Below are 18859 nucleotides of genomic sequence, written 5' to 3' on the forward strand. Positions count from 1 at the left end.
AAAACTACAAAGCCGCCAAATAAATTAGTCTTTTAAGTGAAGATCAAGAACCATGTGTTGCAGAATATACAAGGAAAAATCAATATATATTCCCGTACCTTAACCCTATCCTTCCTAATCTTTATATATACACATTCAGTCAAAAATATGAATCTCACTCTCCATCATAAAGTCACGTCCATTACAAAAACTACAGCAAAATTTTCCTCTCTTAATGCACCCATCACTCCTGCATCAACTATTCAGAGTGGATTGTGGAAGTTTTCCCGAATAGTTCAGGTAGTCAAGCCATCTCCAGAAGCTTAATATTTCCCATAGAATTTGCAGCGACTAACGTGGAGGACTGGCTGCGCCAACAAACAGAAGAAATAAACTGTGTGGTATCATCCACTTCCTCACCGGAAAGTGGGTCCGTGCTATTAAATTTGTATGCTAGCGACGGCATAGGAAATGCTTTGTGATAAACAAAAACCTGCATGGATATAAACAAATTAGAGAGAAGAAAGACAATGTAACTTGAGTTCGTAATTCACAGAAAAGGAATTGAGAGGTGGTGGCTGAGGGTCGTGAATCGTGATGAATAAAGCTTGTCTTTCCCAAATAACTATGTCGCTTGTACATCTTCCTCTTAAATTTCTTCTGCCAAACTGCGGCGAGAGAAAGAAACAAATGCAGAAACTTCTTTTCCAGACCATCTACACTGAATTTGCTAGGCCTAGCAGTTTTTTAAGCGACATGACCAATATAATGGATTTTTTTAAAAAAATTAACGATTCGTATAATGGATTCCAATCCAACTAAATATCCCAACCATTTTTTTCATGGAATCTAATTTCTTCGAGGAAGAGCTTGGAATCACACATTCATAATCCAGTTATCTCTCTTTTAGCACTCCATGCCACTGAACCCCTCTTGTCTCGGACAAGCCTTTCATCTATTATAAGGTCATTAAAAACCATGGATTTGAGTCAACCCGTGTGACCGATGGTCAGCCAATTACAAATAATCTAATCATCATTCCTATGCCCACTTCAAACCAAAAACCAATGGCCTCAATCCAGTATCCTTTCTTAACTTCTTTTATCCCACTCCCACTGATGTAAGCTAGTACTATCCCAATTACCCTACATGACATCGTTCGGTTCGGTTGATAGGACGATAATGAAATAATGATATATTTCTAACACATCTTCATCCTATGTTTTGTTTACTAATTTATTGTTCTATTTATTTCTTATCCTATAAATTCAAATGATTTATCTTTCAATAAATAATCACTTAACTATTAACCGAAACCAACCGATGTCAAACTTGTTGAGTGAAATTAAAATTAAGCTATAGAGGAATATTATACGCCATACATCACTGTTTACTTGTAACAGCGTGTATATGGAGCCCTATGCATGATAAGTAAGTGACTTCTTTGAGTCCTCTAATTTGTTTTATCTCATTTGGAACCAAGAAGATCCTAAAGATCTGGGCCTCACAAGTCACCACCACATGTAACTGTTCTCATCTCAACCACACCCGAAGGAATTAACAACACATCAATGTTACCTACATGATTCTTTTTTGAATCAATGTCACTTTATTTTCTTGTTTCGATTACAAGACGAGGGTATTGTGTAAAGCACGTTTAGAAAAGTCTATTACAAGCCAGAGTAACACTCTTGAACGGAGAATTATCAGGCAGCAGTTAACTAGAAAAAACTATTTAGAAAAGCATATATGTAGGTATTAAAAATTAAAAAACGAAGAGCATATTGTATAGCAAGTATCAAAGAGCAGATTGTGTAGCAAGTATCAATATACAGCATGACGTTGGATACCTCATTTGTTTCTGAGCCAGTTGCAATGTAGCCTTCAGATACAGACAAACCAACAAAATTCTGAAAAATGGATGATCTATCATCAGTATCAAACACTATCGAACATTTTAATCTTGTTAACTGCAATATCTGGGCATTAGAATTGGGCGGCGAAATATCGAAGACATTCTGAATCGACAACAAAGTAATGCAACTTGAACCTGACTACTGTCACGGAAATTGTTTGTAGTAATCATGCAGGTCTAATAATGGTCCGTTTAAAAAGAAATAACAAGAAACAGCATACCTTTACATTAAGGTGGCCGGTGAATGACTGCAGAGGACAATCGATAACTCTTGCTCTGTTCATGGACAAATCCCAGAGCTTTAGTGTGTTATCCGTGGATGCAGACACAAGAGTTGTTGAATCTATGAACTTCACGTAACTCACTGTTTTATTATGCCCAATTAGAGTGCAAAGGGGCATTTTTGAGTTACGAAGATCATAGTAATATATCCTATGATCTGCTGAACCAAATGCAAGGGAGCGACCAGAGTCTGTGGGAAACTGAACACAGCAGACATTGGCCTTTGTCTTAATGGTACCGACACTTGCTCCCTGCAGTGGCAATTGAAGCAAGAAAATTAACATGTTACATTTCTAGAATTTACTTCGTGCAGCAATGATAACTATATGCTTTGGTACGTTTAGTTTAAAAGCTGACATCCACCAATTGCAAAAATAGAATTGCCTGATTGATATTCCAGAGCTTAACGGTACCATCATCGCTCCCGCTAGCCAGCATGGTTGGATCAGCCACTGAAAAGTCTACAGACCACACACGACGCTCGTGTTCTCTCATTTCCATGAAAATTTGGTTTCTCATGGCATCCCACACCTGAAAATATATCCTGAGAAACTTGATCACAACATGATTGATCACTGGAAGAGAAAGAGAAACAGATTTACATATTTAATATCAAACTTACCTGCACCACCCCTTCAAAGTTACTTGAAGCAATCTGACTTTTAATGTAGCCATTCCAACATATGCTGCTGAGCTTCGATATACTTGCCATTTCGACCACAGGATAGTGAATATCACGGTCTTCGTTTAAGATAGAATTGTATTCAAAAACTTTTATCTTCTTGTTTACGCCAGCAGTCGCAAAAAACTCCCCATCACGGTCAAAACTAAGGGAGCATACGAGGTTGGAGGAATTTAAGATATCCCCTTGCTTTAAGTTTGCTTTAACTCTGAGCTTGCTAAAAGATAAATACTTGTATAGCCCTTCAAGAAATGTGTTTATCCATCTACTTTGCTTCTGTTTATTGTACCTTTCTTTTGATGATGTATTACTGATGGAACTTCTTTCAGTTGCCGAAATAGATCCTCTACCATCACTATCGACAGGAAAATGTCCAGCCAATGATCTGCCTGTTGGTTTCACAGCCATGCGTCTCGTTAAAAAGTAAGCTGATTCCAGTTTCCTAATATTAGTCATCAGTCTAGAATTTTTGGAGAGAACGTTTCCCTGATATCCAGAAGGCATCTCTAGCTTTTGATGGTCATCTGCACGATAGGAAGTTTCACCTGGTTTGCTGTCACGAAGTCCCTGCCTAATTCGCTTTCTAGAACCTGAACTACCAGAATCATCAGCACCAGTAACGTTAATTGACTGGCAGCCTGAGGTGGCATTCTTGGCCAACTCTGACCTTTGGCCTCCTTTTATTCTAACAGCTGTCTGCAGATTTGAGACTTCTTCTACGTCAGAAGACATAATGGATATTGTCTCGTTCAATCTATCTGCAGTATCCTGCTTCCTTCGTTGCAGTAGCAGAAGAAACTCCAGCAACAACTCCTGCTCTTCTATATTCTCTCGAAGGTCTATAGCAGCTTCTCGTTCTTCTATATCATCTCTAGGTGCATTCAAAAACTCACTTTGCAGCAACTCACTGCAAACAGAGAGAGTATCACGGCTGTAAAACACAACTTATAAATAGAACACACATCTGCGAGACAAATCTACCAAGAAGAGTGCTAGTGGAGAGTTTGGTAAAGATGGGACCATCTGATGTAGGAAGAAATATGCTATAGAAATCACATTTGATCTTAGAAATTATAAACATAATGTACGACAACTTTTAGTAAAGATGGGACCATCTGATGTAGGAAGAAATGAGCTATAGAAATCACACTTAAATCATATAAATTAGAAAGATTGTAATGTACGACAACTTAAATAAACAGTCTGGTGACTATTATATCCACCCATTTATATTTTTTCTGTGAAAATAGAATGCATTTATTTGTCTGCAGGTAATTGCATATCAAATATCAAATAAAATAAAATATATAATCAGTTTCAACAAAGCGCACGTTCAAGCTTTCATATTTTCAAACAACAACTCAAACATGCACAAATTCACAAATTCTCAAAAGTCAGAAAAAACTGCTATTTTCCATCAATAAATCAACTTTAGCACTCTGCTAATAGTACTCTCAAGGCAAGCAATTTACGAGGATTAGTAGAGCCACTTTGGATAGAGAAGCTCATTCTAGAACGACTCCTTATCTTAATAAAATGGCCTTTTTTAAAAAAACGCAGCATCCGGTGGGTCTTCGTCTTTAAACCTACCCTTGAAAATGTCAAAAGCTAGAAGATAGAAAACTGTGACTTTTGGCTTTTGCTCTAACATCACTTCAAAAAAAGCCCTTTTCATTAGTAATATAAAACTGTTTATTATTTATTATTCAAAAATAAATATTTAAAAAGTCGCGTTGTCCAAGACTCCAAGTACTTTGTTAACCCAAGAGCTTCTGTATATAAACTTCCTAATATCTACGAGAATTCCAAAAAACTTGCAATTAACTCAACCAAAAATACATTATCAAAGAATAATATGCGCCTGGTTGGAAAAGTATACAAGAAACCTTTTTGTATGAAAGAGAAAAATGTTGCAGGAATAAATGAAGACAAAATAGTAATTGGAAACAAAACTTGAAGCTTCAACAGGTTGGAAATGCCACGACAAAAACCCACCCTATTTTTGGTCTGCTACTTGGCTCTGGATGTAGTAACCGTAAGCAAAATGAAGCTACTTTAGGCCACTTGAGAAGTAACTGAGGAGGGAGGACCCGGTGTCTCAGGCTTGCCATAGTTGTGGCTTTCTCTTCCATTGAATTAAAAGGGCAAAATAACTAGCTCACAAGTAAAAAAAATCTATATCAGTAACGTGCTAGAATAAAAATGTCATCACGCTAGATCTAACTCATAAAAGATCAACACCAAGAAAACCAGGAAGATGGTGACAAGCATCGGAAACGCAAACTTGTATAAGTTCATTACATAAAGAATGCCTACCACTGACCTCAAAGAGTAAGACACCAATTTGATAAATATCGGAAGCACAGGAATTATTACTGTCGCCAACCTCTTCTGGACTGCTGTACCAACTGGATTCTTTGAGCAATATTTGTTTCAGCGGAAAAGAATTTTTTTTATCATCTGTTCGTTCATTCCCAATGGCTTCCGCGGCTTGCAAAGCTTGACCTGATATTGATTGCAAGCAACTTGCATCCGAAATCATCTGGGAAGTGGGATTCACAGCATCAGTCGGGGCCCCAGAATCTTGTATGCCTAACCGACTTCTTGATTGGGGGTGTGAGTGTAAATCATGGGATGATGGTGAAGCGGAAACCTTAAACTCAGCGGTTTGACCGTTTTCTCCGTAGTCCATCGAGTCAGCACCTGAATCCGAGCAAGAAGCAGATTCAATAAAAGAGACGCGATTAAGTGAAGACATGACAAAGCACGAGGGGCGGACATTGTGAACAACAATTCCCTGCGAATGTGCCAGGTTCACAATATCTACAATTTGAGAAAATATGTGAATGCATTCAAGATCATCCACCGTCCTTTCTGGATTATCCAACCATTGTCTCAGACTAACATCATTGCATTCCAAGTGCCGAACAGGACCTCCAGCTGCGTCACCATCCTCGGCTGCCGCAGCTTGAGTTTTGTTGCTGATATAGGGCCACAGGGTTCGTTCACTCCCTCTTCTCACTAATACTAATCCAGATTCATGGGATGCATTGCCTCCCGATGATCTGACAGTGCTTGCTCGAAGAGTTCTAGGATTTCTATCCAGTAATGATGAAGAGTTTAAACACCTAGAATTATCAGACCTTTGCCAATTTGACTCGGACGAGCCTTCCATAATTATCCACCTATAAGTATACCTGCGTGAATCCCATCGCAAACACAAAAGATATAGCACGATAATACTATCCACAAACTTTTTACAAGTTCTCTCACCACCAAAACCTCCATTTTGATCAAGTGAACGTCATAGCCCCGAAATACTAAAGCTGAGATTGTCTAAACATGTACTTGCCTCTCCTTTAAATAACTCATTCAAACGAGAATATAGCAGCACATCTCAAAGATCACCATCAGATAATGTTCCCTCAAGCAAATTCACCAAATTAAGGGGAAAATGGGGACTCGGATAACCCATAAAAGTTCTAAAAGCAATATGAGAAAAGGGGAGAAAGGGTAAGCTAGTTGGAGCAAACAAACAAATAAGAACCACACAAATTGATAAATCTTAACTTTTTTCCTCAAAGCTCAACAGGAGTAAGAGAACGGTGTGCTCTTTTTTCCTCTAGCAAGCACCAGAGCCTCATGTTTGCTCCCCATAGTAAGAAAGAAACAAAAAAAGGTGCCAAAAAAACACAGGTCTGATGATCCTGTATTAATGAATGCATACAATGTCAAAAAAAAGAGCCTCGTTATACCCTTTTTTTTTATTGGAAACCCTAAAGCCACATTCCACCCTTCCTCTAATTCCAATCCCTCCGGTACAACAATGTCCATGGCAACGTGGACAATCCTCATCCTCAAGCTGCAATCCCCATTTCAAAATCAAAAGTGGCAACATGTAAATATTAAATTTTAAAATCATTTTAGTTTATGTGGTCCACTGTATCTTCAATTCCCAACAACAAGAAGCACAATAAAAAAAACAATATTATATTATTAATTTTGTATGGCTATGTTAAATAAATAGACTGGATTAACCTAATCTGATGCCGTAAAGTGCATAAAAAGAAGTAAAATTACTCTCTTAGGAAAACCCGTTATTAAAAAAATCAGGACGGGTTATTATGTCGTCAACAAATCCCATTATTTAATGGTGGAAAATGCTGAACTTACTCATCGTCAGAATCACCTCCCGGATAACCCTCCAGCCTCTGATAAACCCTAACACTACGGCGGAATCGTGGTACGATCGACCTCTATTATAAGCTTCCAACCTGCGAATGTAAGAGGGGAAAACCATCTTACTGAAATCGCATGCGGTATCAAGTGCTGAGACTGTAGATATTTTATATACGGGGGATTTAATTCTCCACTTGTCGATAGTTCGGCATGCATCCTTCTTGTTGGAGGGGAATGCCGCCATAGCCGATTCTGCCCAAGGGCACCAAAAATCTAAAAATTAGACAGATCGAGTTCGAGATTTCATTACCCGCATTTTTACTAGACAAAGGGTAAAATCTTCTTGGGATCGCTTATCGGTAGCTTCTATTGGATTTCAAGTTGAGGCTTTTTATTTCGATCAATTTCTTATTCATGCATAAATAGCATGGTTAGGAACATGTCCTTGATCTTCAGTAAACAATTACCAAAGTTAAATATTAGGAAACGTAAGCTATACCAGCTCGTTTTCAACAGCTCCGAACGTTTACACAAGAGACTATGTAGTACTAAAACTTAAAATTCATGATAAGCTTTACAAGAATACTCCATACAGATAAAAAAAAAAGACTGCCAAATCAAGAAAATGGAGGGATTTCCCATTGAACTCTAAAACCAGAGAGGGGAACTGGCCACGACCTACCTTCTGGAGCACAGTACAGTTACACCCCTATTTATACAACAATTTCCTCCCTCACATTTTCCAAAAGAACAAAAAATAATAAACTAATTATTAAGATTCACCCATCATTTTTGGTGACATCTTCCTTCTTTCATGGTTTCCAACTGAATTTGCTTGTTCAACGACCAGAAACAAATAATGAATTTGTTGATAGCTGGTTTCTGTCAGCCTGCAGTTTTCTCATCCTCGCCTTGTCCAATCGAGCTCGTCGTACAGCTTCTTGAATTTGCCGGTCGTTATCCTTCAACATCTGATCCACTTTGCCTGACGGAACCAGAAGTGGTCCCGAATAGTGAATTTTGTTTCCCTTCGACCCATAACCAAGCTGGAGAGAGATCAGCAAGAAAGAAATATGATGACTACGACAGCAGCGCTAATAGCTATGCCACATAACGTAAACATAACATGAGTACTTACAAGTGCAGGATTGTTGTTAGTTCTTTCGTCTTCTTGCTGCTGAGAGTTGGCACTCGGATTATTCTTCTGGACTTGACTCGTTGCAGAACTTGTAACCTCTTTGTATGATCCAGGAAACCTGGCTATAAGTTTTGGAACTTCATGCTGAGGCAAAGATTTATCCCTACGCTCTTCAGACAACATGCTCCTCCTCGCAGCAGCTAAACCAGACATGGCTGTTAACTCAGCCACGCCCAGGTTTTTAGGAGCATCTTCCAAGTTCTTTCCAGCCTTAGCCCAGGCAGCTCGATTAACCAACGGCCCGGAATGGGAAGCTCTCTTGTGGATATTTCCGTGAGGCTCGCTGTTTTCTTCATCCACGGATTGGGATGGTCTTGGTGGTTCGATAGGAAAACCAGATGCAGCTTCTTCAAAATGAGAGCTGAACATCTCACTCCTGCTCTTGGGGTTCGACTGACCTTGCCTTTTCTGCATCCAAAAAACACCATTAATTGGAGGTACTTGAGATTAAAGTCTACACAGTGTTGCGCAGTTAAGGATCGGATTCAAGAACATGCTGTCTGATAGTCAAACACATGAAAGGAGCAAGAGTGATAGACCAAATAAAACAATAAAACTTGAAAAGGTGAACGAAATGCAGCAGGAATCATGAACAGCCACTTTTAACTACTAACCTTCATTGAAATATATTTTCCATCTCCTTTAAAAAAAACTAGTATACATTTAAATATTGTTGTTTTCTGCATTTAGTTCGAGACAAAAGTGATCATCATAATTGCCTTCAGAAGAACAAATTTTGATGCAGAAACATTGTAAATTCAAGTTTGATCTTAAAAATGCTTTCTTCTCCGATAGAATAAAGAGTGAATTTACATCTATTATATTTGCTCAAGTTCAAGACATCTTTTCCTTACTAGAAAATTAATTAAATGCAAGAATATTACACCCATCATTGAGTTCTACAACCAGCGTAAAAAATAGGAACTAAGTCTGACAGGTCGTATAGTTAGTTACCTGCATTGATGAGACTAACTCAGCATTAGCATCAGGGGCAGGTACTGCGCGAGATTCTCTTGGTCCTCTCTTTTCTAGGTCATATCTTTGACCTTTGTTCCCAGCCGCTATTTGTCTACATGTTCCACACATTTACGAGACATTCAATAACCTATTTGGATTTCTCTATCTGAAAAATGGACAGTAACTTTCAAGATTGAACAACTACCTTCTTGTTTCTTCATCTCGAACTTTAGCATCAAGCTCTTTGCTAGGAGGGTACTTCGGTAAACTTGAAGGATCACAAGGATATGGTCTTGCCGTAAAGAACTACGAGAAGAGTTACAAACATGTAAGGATTCTTAAACAATCAGTTTACGTTGATTGTTCCAATATGAGACCTTAAAATTTAATATATAGAAAATGTTACCTCATTCTTCAAAGCAGAGGCAGCAGATCCACGATCTGCAGGATCTATGGACAGCAAGATCTCTATGAGTGCTAATGCCGGTGCAGGGAAATCTTTGAATGTTTCAGTAACATGACGATTGTAAGGTTGTTGGGGCTTGAAAATTGTTGCATGGGGCAACTTTGATTTTCTCCAATACTCCTCTAAGGGTGACCCGCAGAGTTTAAAAATTTTATGCAACTGCTCAACCTGAAAAACCAAATTTGTGAATTCCATCCTTGCATTTCAAATTACCCTAAAAATATATTATACGTCTGCAGTCCTTCAACAGAACTTCATCGCTTCGTGACTGTTGAAAGAGAAAAACCGCGACAATAATGTACCTCTGTTCTTCCTGGCATGATAGGCTTGCCAGCATATAATTCAGCAAGTATGCATCCAGTACTCCATAAATCTACAGCAGTACCATAATGTGTAGCTCCAAGTAGAAGCTCTGGTGGCCGATACCACAGCGTCACAACACGGCTGGTCAGTGGTTGACTTTGCCGAGGATCAAAGAAACTAGCTAAACCAAAGTCTGCAATCTTCAGGATACCATTATTGTCAATCAAAAGGTTGGAGCCTTTTATATCTCGATGAAGGATGCCGTGACTATGGCAATGGTCTAGCCCACGTAAAAGTTGTTGCATATAGCACTTAACCTGGGAAAAAGAACAAAACCGTTTGGTTCTTCAAATCTGAGATTCAAGGTTAGAACCAATGCATATTCGTATAAACACAATTCTTGAAGCAAAAGGAGAAAAATCTTTTTGTTATGTCTATGCAAGTAGGAAATCAAAGAATATATGTGCACACCTGAGGTTCGGTAAATTTGAGATCAGGGTGGGACGCGAGTCCCGCCAAATCATGCTCCATATACTCGAAAACAAGATACAAGCTGCAAGACATCCGTGACGTAACTAGACCTTCCAATTTAATTATATTTGGATGGTTAAGCCTACGCAAAATATGAATTTCCCTCGCCATAAAACGAACACTCTCGGGCTCCAGATTATCAAATCTCACTTTCTTCAAAGCAACAACCTTCCCTGCGTCAAGATCACGGGCACGATAAACATTACTGTAAGTACCCTGGCCAATCTGTAGAAAAGAAGGCCACAAAGGGGAAAAATAAGAATTAGACAGAGTAATCTTGGCAAAAGCACACATCATCAATGTACTTAATAAAAATATAATAAATAAACAGAATTTTGGTTTACGACAGAAACATGCATAATCTTCATCACAAACATGTGGAAGATAACATAAAAAAATATAGATTAAAGTAACATGTGGAAGATAATAGAGAAAAAAACAAAGATTAAAGTGACACAATTTGCTAATTTTAATGTGATAACACAAGCATATAACCAGAAGCACAGACTACATGGCCCAAAAGTTATTATAACTGCGCCTTGATTAGAATCCCAAAAATGCAATTGTTGTGCTCAAGTAGCTTATTAGTGGCACTATCGGTTTTCCAGGATATATGGCTTGCGTTTGAGTCACAACAGGTGAATGAGTATGAATTTTTTTTATAAACCCACACAATTGTTGGCTCTCAACCACCCTGGCTCTCAATCACCCTGAGACTGTAACAGAGTTCCTAAATTCATCACATAATCGTCGAATGATTACGCATTTTGTAATTCGGTCCAGCATTTCTAGCAAAAAGGACTCAATAATAGCATAGGTTCATATATAAAATCATCTGGGAGTGACAGAAAATGGCAAAATATGAGGCCCGCTTCAAGGGTTTTTAAAACTAAAATATGGGTTTAAATCAGCAGAGGTTAGCCTCACAAATTAAGGAGAATATGCAACTGTACTGCTGATAATTCACGACATCGTTCCAGAATTTGAAGTTGGTGGAGACCGGAGAATATCGGTAAACCAACTCATAGTTGAAAATAATATGCATATTAATACATTAGCTGCTAATTGAACCACCCATCACTCACTAACATAAATGCAAATTCTGATGCATCCGCTCAGTTTTATTAGCCTACGTGCAACCAATGAGGTATCATAGAAGGACTTGGTATTTCAAAGGCTTAATCTTTTGGTTCATTTATTATCTTGCATTCCACAAAGGTGGCATTTTTTAACATTGAAACGACATATATCATCCTGATCCATGGATGGAATTGAATCTAAACCATAACATTACTATATCAATTATCATCCACTGTTTCAATCATGCAACCATAGACAAAGTCATATAAGTTGCATTTCAACATAGCCTGATACATGCAACAAACAAAACATCAAAAGCCTAACCTTGTCCAATTTTTCGAAAGAGTCTGCCCTCCTAGGGACCCACCCTTTAATAGCTTCGCCAGCCACAGCAGCTAACCACGGTGGCCATCCAGCTGCTACCTCTTCCCCTTCAGTTGCTCTAGGAACCATACCCGCCCCTGGATGGTGCACAGCAGTTACACACTCGGGATTCTCTCGCTTCCTCTCCAAAGGTTCTACATACAACCTAGATGAACCGTTGACTTGCTTGTCTGCAAATATAAACCCGCCCTCGTTGCTATTACTATTACTATCCAGTCTATCCTTCAACCACAAATTCTCCTCCCTCCTAGAAGAAACAGCCCTTGGAACCTGCAAATCCGAAGATTCCTTGCCCGGCAGCCTCTCCCTGGGACTCTTGTTACTATCATCAATGGCATAGGGCTTACCACATATACAACCCATTCTCGCTATGTAAACCCAATTCAGCAACAACCCATACCCCAAAATCGTACTTCGTTACATTTTTAATCACCGCAACAACCTCTCTTCTTCGATTGTTTCAAAAACAATCAAATCCATCCAAGAAACCAACTATAAGCCAAGATTCGTTACAATTCGAGCAGAGAAAGCAAATTTACCAACCCCGACACTTAATAAAGACACAGTTAACTGACACCAACACTTCGAGGAACTCAAATAAAGAAGTCTACACAAGGAGCACCCAAAAACCGAAAATATACCAAGAATGTACCCAGACGCTAGAAAAGGAAATTCAAGAAGAAAACCGAACAGGGCTCACGAATGGTGACTGAAAAGACAATGGGGCATCAATGAAAAGTTGGGTCAGCAGTGATTCATGGCTTGGCATGGGTGGATCTAGGGCATGGACTGAATTGTGTCGACTGTCGAGTAAGGTAATAGAGTGAGAGAAGTGGAGAAGAGAGATAATGAAAGGGGTTAATCTTTCTCTCTTTCTTTATTTTTTTCTTTTAAGAATTGAAGTGTAACATGGAGGTTACAGTTCTGATTCTGATGGGAGAGCTTTGGCATTAACTTACACAGAGCTTGTGTTCCGTTGTAGACACTCGCTCACCACGCTCTTTTTCATGTGCGTGTGTTACACACTCTTCCACCGGTTCCTGTTATCTATTTTACGTCCAAAAATACAATAAATCCATGCAAATTTCAAAAAATTAGATCTGTACATCTTTTGTTTAAGATTCAGTACCTATATGATTTTTTTACAAATCAATACCTGACAACTATAAAAACTTAGTTTTAGCTCCCTACAAAGATAAATTTACATTTTTGCCCTTTTATTATTTAAATAAATATATAGTTTTATCCACCAAATTAATTGTGTGTTTTCCATCTACCAAAATATTAGTACCTATTATAGGGTTTCAGATACTTGATTTTGTTATTTGAATACTCCAAATGTGTAAACAAATACTATATTTTCGAAAAATAACAAGAAATTCAGTCATTGTTGGTTTTTCATTAAAAATGCATTATGATGACTTATTCATGTCATTTTATTTTTAAAAAAATATAGTTGTTCACTCATCATGAAATAAGATTAAGTACTTATTTTGACATATAAAGTATATATTTTTAAGTTCCAGATACTTGATTTGACTCTTTAAATACTCCGAATGTGTAAGAAAATACGAAGATCACCATAAATTTAGTTATTGTTTGTCTTTTCATGAAAGGTGTATTTGAATGACATATTCATCTCATTTAATATTTTTTTGTAAAAAAAATTAAATTCCAAACTAAGGATATAAATTTTAAAATATTTAGTTTTACTTGAGAAATACCTATTTGTAAATTTTAAAATATTTAGTTTTACTTGAGAAATACCTATTTTGAGTTTGCAAATACTTGATTTCGTAAATAAGATACTCACAATATGTATTAAAATACTGGATATTCGAATAGATAACGTAAATTCACCAAGTATTGGTATTTCAATAGAAAATGCATTTGAATGACATATTCATCTACTTTAATATATTTTTTTGTTAAAAAAACAAATTTTCAAATAAGCATGAAAATTTTAAAGTACTTAGTTTTACTTGAGAAGTACCTAATTTGAGTTGGCAAATACTTGATTTCGTAAATGAGATACTCACAATATGTATTAAAATATTATATATTTGAATAGACAACGTAGGTTCTCCAAGTGTTGGTATTTCTATGGAATACGCATTTGGATGAGAAGTATATAATTTGAGCTTGTAAATACTTGATTTGATATAGGAGATACTCATAATATGTCATAGAATACTGGATATTCAAATATGCAACGTAAGTTCACCAAGTGTTGACTTTTCATGGAAAATGCATTTGGATGACATATTCATCTCATTTAATATATTTTTTGTAAAAAAACAAAAAACAAATTCTAAAATAAGCATGAATATTTTAAAGTACTTAGTTTTACATGCGAAGTAACTAATTTGAGTTGCAAATACTTGATTTCGTAAATGAGATACTCACAATATGTAACAAAATACTGGATATTCGAATAGGCAATGTAAATTCTCCAAGTTTTGGTATTTTCATGGAATATGCATTTGGATGAAAAGTACCTAATTTGAGTTTTCAAATACTCGATTTGGTACAGGAGATACTCATAATATGTAATAGAATACTGGATATTCGAATATCCAACATAAGTTCACCCAGTGTTTGCTTTCCACGGAAGATTCGTTTGGATGACATATTTATCTCATTTAATATATTTTTTGTAAAAAAAAAAAACAAATTCCCAAATAAGCATGAAAATTTTAAAGTACTTAGTTTTACTTGAGAAATACATAATTTTATATTGCAAATACTTGATTTGGTACATGAGATACTCATAATATGTAATAGAATACTGGATATTCGAATATGAAACTTAAGTTCACAAAGTGTTGGTCTTTCTATGGAATATGCATTTGGATGACATATTCATCTCATTTAATATTTTTTTGTAAAAAAAAAAAACAAATTCTCAAATAAGCATGGATGTTTAAAAGTACTTAATTTTACTTGAGAAGTACCTAGTTTCATAATGCAAATACTTGATTTGGTACACGAGATACTCATAATATATAAATAGACTACTTGATATTCGAATATGCAAACGTAAGTTCATCAAGTATTGGTCTTTCCATTAAAATATGTATTTGGATTACATATTCAAATTATATATTTTGACATCCCAAAATAGTTGGATATAAGTATTTAAAGAGTAAAATCAAGTATTTGCGAACTCGCATTAGATACTCTTTGTACCAATTTAGCTATCATATTTTTAACTTCACCAATTTAGATACTCTTCGTATCAATACATCTTCCATGAAAAGAACAACACTTGGTAAATTTACGTTGCCTATTCGAATATCCAGTATTTTAATACATATTGTGAGTATCTCATTCAAGATATCAATTATTTACAAACTCAAATTAAATACTTCTCAAGTAAAATTAAATATTTTAAAATTTAAATACTTAGCTGGGAATTTTTTTTGTTTTTTTACAAAAAAAATATTAAATGAGATGAATATGTCATCTAAATGCATCTTCCAAGGAAAGATAAACACTTGGTGAGCTTACGTTGTATATTCGAATATCCAATATTCTATTACATATTATGAGTATCTCATATACAAAATCAAATATTTGCAATCTCAAATTAGGTACTTCTCAAATAAAATAAGTACTTTAAAATTTACATGCTTAGTTGGGAATTTGTTTTCTTTTACAAAAAAATATTAATGAGATGAATATGTCATCCAAATGCTTATTCCATAGAAATATCAATACTTGGTGAACTTACGTTGTCTATTCAAATATCCAGTATTTTAATATATATTGGGAGTATCTCATTTACGAAATCAAGTATTTGTAAACTCAAATTAGGTACATCTCAAGTAAAAATAAGTACTTTAAAATTTTCATGTTTAGTTGAGAATTTGTTTTTTTTTTTAAATATTAAATGAGATGAATATGTCATCCAAATGTATATTCTATAAAAATATCAATTCTTGGTGAAACTTACTTTTCTTATTCGAATATCCAGTATTTTAATACATATTGTGAGTATCTCATTTACGAAATCAAGTATTTGCAAACTCAAATTAAGTACTTCTCATTTAGGGAGTAAAATTAAGTATTGATATACTCGAATTAGATACTTTTTGTACTAATTTAGGTATCATATTTTAACTTCACAAATGACACATCAAAAGTAACTCAATATTACTTGAAACTATATTTTTTTATATCAAAAAATAATCAAAATTGAGTCTTAAAAGAGTAAATCAAGTATATGTGAAATCAAATTAGGTACTATTTGTATCAATTTAGGTAGCACGTTTTTTATTCACAAATCTCATCATCAAATAACATTCAATATTATATTCGAACTATGTATTTTGACATACTCAATCGAATTTGAGTATTTAGAAGGTAAAATCAAGTATTTGTGGACTCGAATTATGTATTATTTGTATTAATTTAAGTATCACATTTTTACTTCACGAATTTCATCATCGATGTCACTTAATATTAACTTCAAATTATATTTTGGCATTCTTAAATAATTGGATATGAGTATTTACGGGGTAAAATCATTTATTTATAGACTCTAATTAGATACTATTTGTACCAATTTAAGTATCACATTTTAACTTCATAAATGACACCATCAAACGTCACTTAATATTACTTGAAACTTAAGTATTTTTTTACATATTTGAAGTATTCAAATAGCCAAATCAAATATTTGGAACCCCAAAATATGTATTTTATCGATCAAAATAAGTACTTTTTTCTAATTCAACAATGAGTGAGAAACTGTGTTTTTTCAAAAATTAGATGACATGAATAAGTCATCTTAATGCATTTTCAATTAAAAGACCAATAATTATTGAATTTATTGTGATAGCTCGAAGATCCAGTATTTTCTTAAACATTTGGAGTATTTATGGAGTCAAATCAAACATTTGGAACTCCAAAATAGGTATTTTGTAGGTCAAAATAAATATTTAATCTTATTTCATGATGAGTGATGACCTATGTTTTTTTTTTAAAAAAATAAAATGACATAAATAAATCATCCTAATGTATTTTTCATTAAAAGACCAACAATGACTGAATTTATGATCAATGCTCGAAAATACAGTATTTTCTTATATATTTGGAGTATTCAAAGAGCGAAATCAAGTATCTGAAACCTCATAATAAGTACTTTGTATGTCAAAATAAGTATTTACTTTTATTCCATGATAATTGAGAAACAATATTTTTTAAAAATTATATTTTAAATAAAAAAGACACATGTAATGTTTGTGAATAAAATAATATATTTATTTAAATAATATAAAGGGTAAAAATGTAAATTTTGTCTTATAAAGGTTAAAACTAAAAGTATATATTTTTCAGGTACTGATTCCTAAAAAAATATATCTAGATACTGAATCTTAATTGAAATGCTGGCAGATGCATTTTTCTTAAATTTACCGTTTTATTTAATATCGTTTTTATTATATATTCGTTATATAATGATATATATTAAATGTATTCGTTCAATGTAAAATGTTATAACGCGTTACTTGAAATGACCACTAATGATTAACCAATGCGATATTCAAATATAGGTTTAGGTCGATTTTATTGTTGGTTGGTTATAATTGTTTGTAATTGTTTATTTGATTGTGTTGTTGATTTGTTTGTCTCCCGGATTGTTTAGCTGAAAAATATATTGTAATATTTCTTAATTCTTATTTTGCTCTGATGTGCATATTCGTTTTTATATTAATGTTGAAACGATTGAGTTTTAATAAAATTTTAATAATGCACTTAGTACAAAAATTTTTATGAGACGGTTTCACGTACAATTTCGTGACACATATCTTATTTTTGGGTCATCCGTAAAAAAAATATTTTTTATGTCAAAATTATTATTTTTATCATAAACATGGATATAATTGATTTGTCTCACGGAACTTAGACATATTATGAAGTTAGATACATGGCTTTTTATTTGAAAATGAATTTGGATATAATGAGTTTTTGCTTGAAAATAATGTGTTATCTAAACTTCCATATTATATCATAAAATTTGAGATCATTATGACGACTATTTTGATATGATCTATCACATAAAAAAAACTTTTTCAATTTTACTCCAACATTATAAATAAATAGAGATTTTATTTTATATACTCACGGGTGTTTTTAATGTAGTTCATCAATCTTTCTCCAAATGTCCATCAACTAATTCATGTATATTTGATAAATCACTTTTCAATATATTTAATCAATGTTTGAACATAAAAAACATATTTAAAACAATTATTTGGAAAATAATAAGCAAATAAACATATATTATATACTTGCAATGCAATACATATGTTATATCAATAATTATTATAACACAAAAACTCATATAAAACGGTGTTATTGGCATATCTATAAATCAAAAATATCAATTTTTAAGTTCAAAATATTATTATTCATGATAATCATGAATCAGATCGATTCGTCTCGTAGATATAGACCTATAAAACATCTCAAAATATACTTGCTCTCGTTATAAAGTATTTAGATACTAAAGTATGAATTTATGATCTATTTCAATTGTTTCTCGACAAAACGTACAAAAATATAATATTTAACTTTAATGTTGAAATGAAAGGATATCCTTGATTATATTTTTCAGATTTATTTTGGGGGGGAAAAAAAACTAACCCATAAAAAATTACACCTGAGGTTTTTTTTTTTTTTTTTTAATTATAGGTGGATGGACTCGACTTTGTTAATGGCTAGTCTCAATATATCAATCTTACAAACTCTCGACATTTACGGTAAAACGATGTAAATAACTTTAAATGCGACCACAATATTAATTTTCAATAAACCAATTGTCGGTGAAATTTTTTTTACTCATTTTGATAAACATTTATTACAAAAATTAATTTAATTAATTAATTAATAGCATTTTTG

General features: G+C 34.3%; 2 protein-coding genes across 4 annotated transcripts; both read right to left on the minus strand.

Moving 5' to 3' along the window:
• Nucleotides 1-16: 16 nt before the first annotated feature.
• LOC142527430 (protein SPA1-RELATED 4-like) lies at nt 17-7386 on the minus strand. Of its 3 annotated transcripts, XM_075632234.1 has the most exons (8): nt 7032-7386; nt 5182-6720; nt 4854-5011; nt 2799-3765; nt 2561-2707; nt 2116-2427; nt 1830-1889; nt 17-472 (listed from the first exon to the last, which is right to left on the minus strand). In XM_075632234.1, the coding sequence occupies exons 2-8, from the start codon at nt 6031-6033 to the stop codon at nt 284-286; spliced, it is 2685 nt and encodes an 894-aa protein (XP_075488349.1). In that variant the 5' UTR covers nt 6034-6720; nt 7032-7386; the 3' UTR covers nt 17-283. The 3 variants fall into 3 exon arrangements, with proteins under 3 accessions (XP_075488349.1, XP_075488350.1, XP_075488351.1); XM_075632235.1 differs by lacking the exons at nt 17-472; nt 7032-7386 and adding an exon at nt 479-647 and having other exon boundaries at nt 5182-6838; XM_075632236.1 differs by lacking the exons at nt 17-472; nt 1830-1889; nt 7032-7386 and having other exon boundaries at nt 2303-2427; nt 2515-2707; nt 5182-6836.
• A 102-nt stretch (nt 7387-7488) lies between these two features.
• Nucleotides 7489-12870, minus strand: LOC142527432 (putative serine/threonine-protein kinase At1g54610). The gene is made up of 8 exons (XM_075632237.1): nt 11897-12870; nt 10433-10717; nt 9961-10278; nt 9599-9826; nt 9398-9498; nt 9190-9304; nt 8176-8643; nt 7489-8083 (listed from the first exon to the last, which is right to left on the minus strand). The coding sequence occupies exons 1-8, from the start codon at nt 12317-12319 to the stop codon at nt 7877-7879; spliced, it is 2145 nt and encodes a 714-aa protein (XP_075488352.1). The 5' UTR covers nt 12320-12870; the 3' UTR covers nt 7489-7876.
• Nucleotides 12871-18859: the final 5989 nt, after the last annotated feature.

Source organism: Primulina tabacum, chromosome 15 (assembly GCF_025594145.1).
Source record: "Primulina tabacum isolate GXHZ01 chromosome 15, ASM2559414v2, whole genome shotgun sequence".
In the NCBI taxonomy this organism is placed as follows: Eukaryota; Viridiplantae; Streptophyta; class Magnoliopsida; order Lamiales; family Gesneriaceae; genus Primulina; species Primulina tabacum.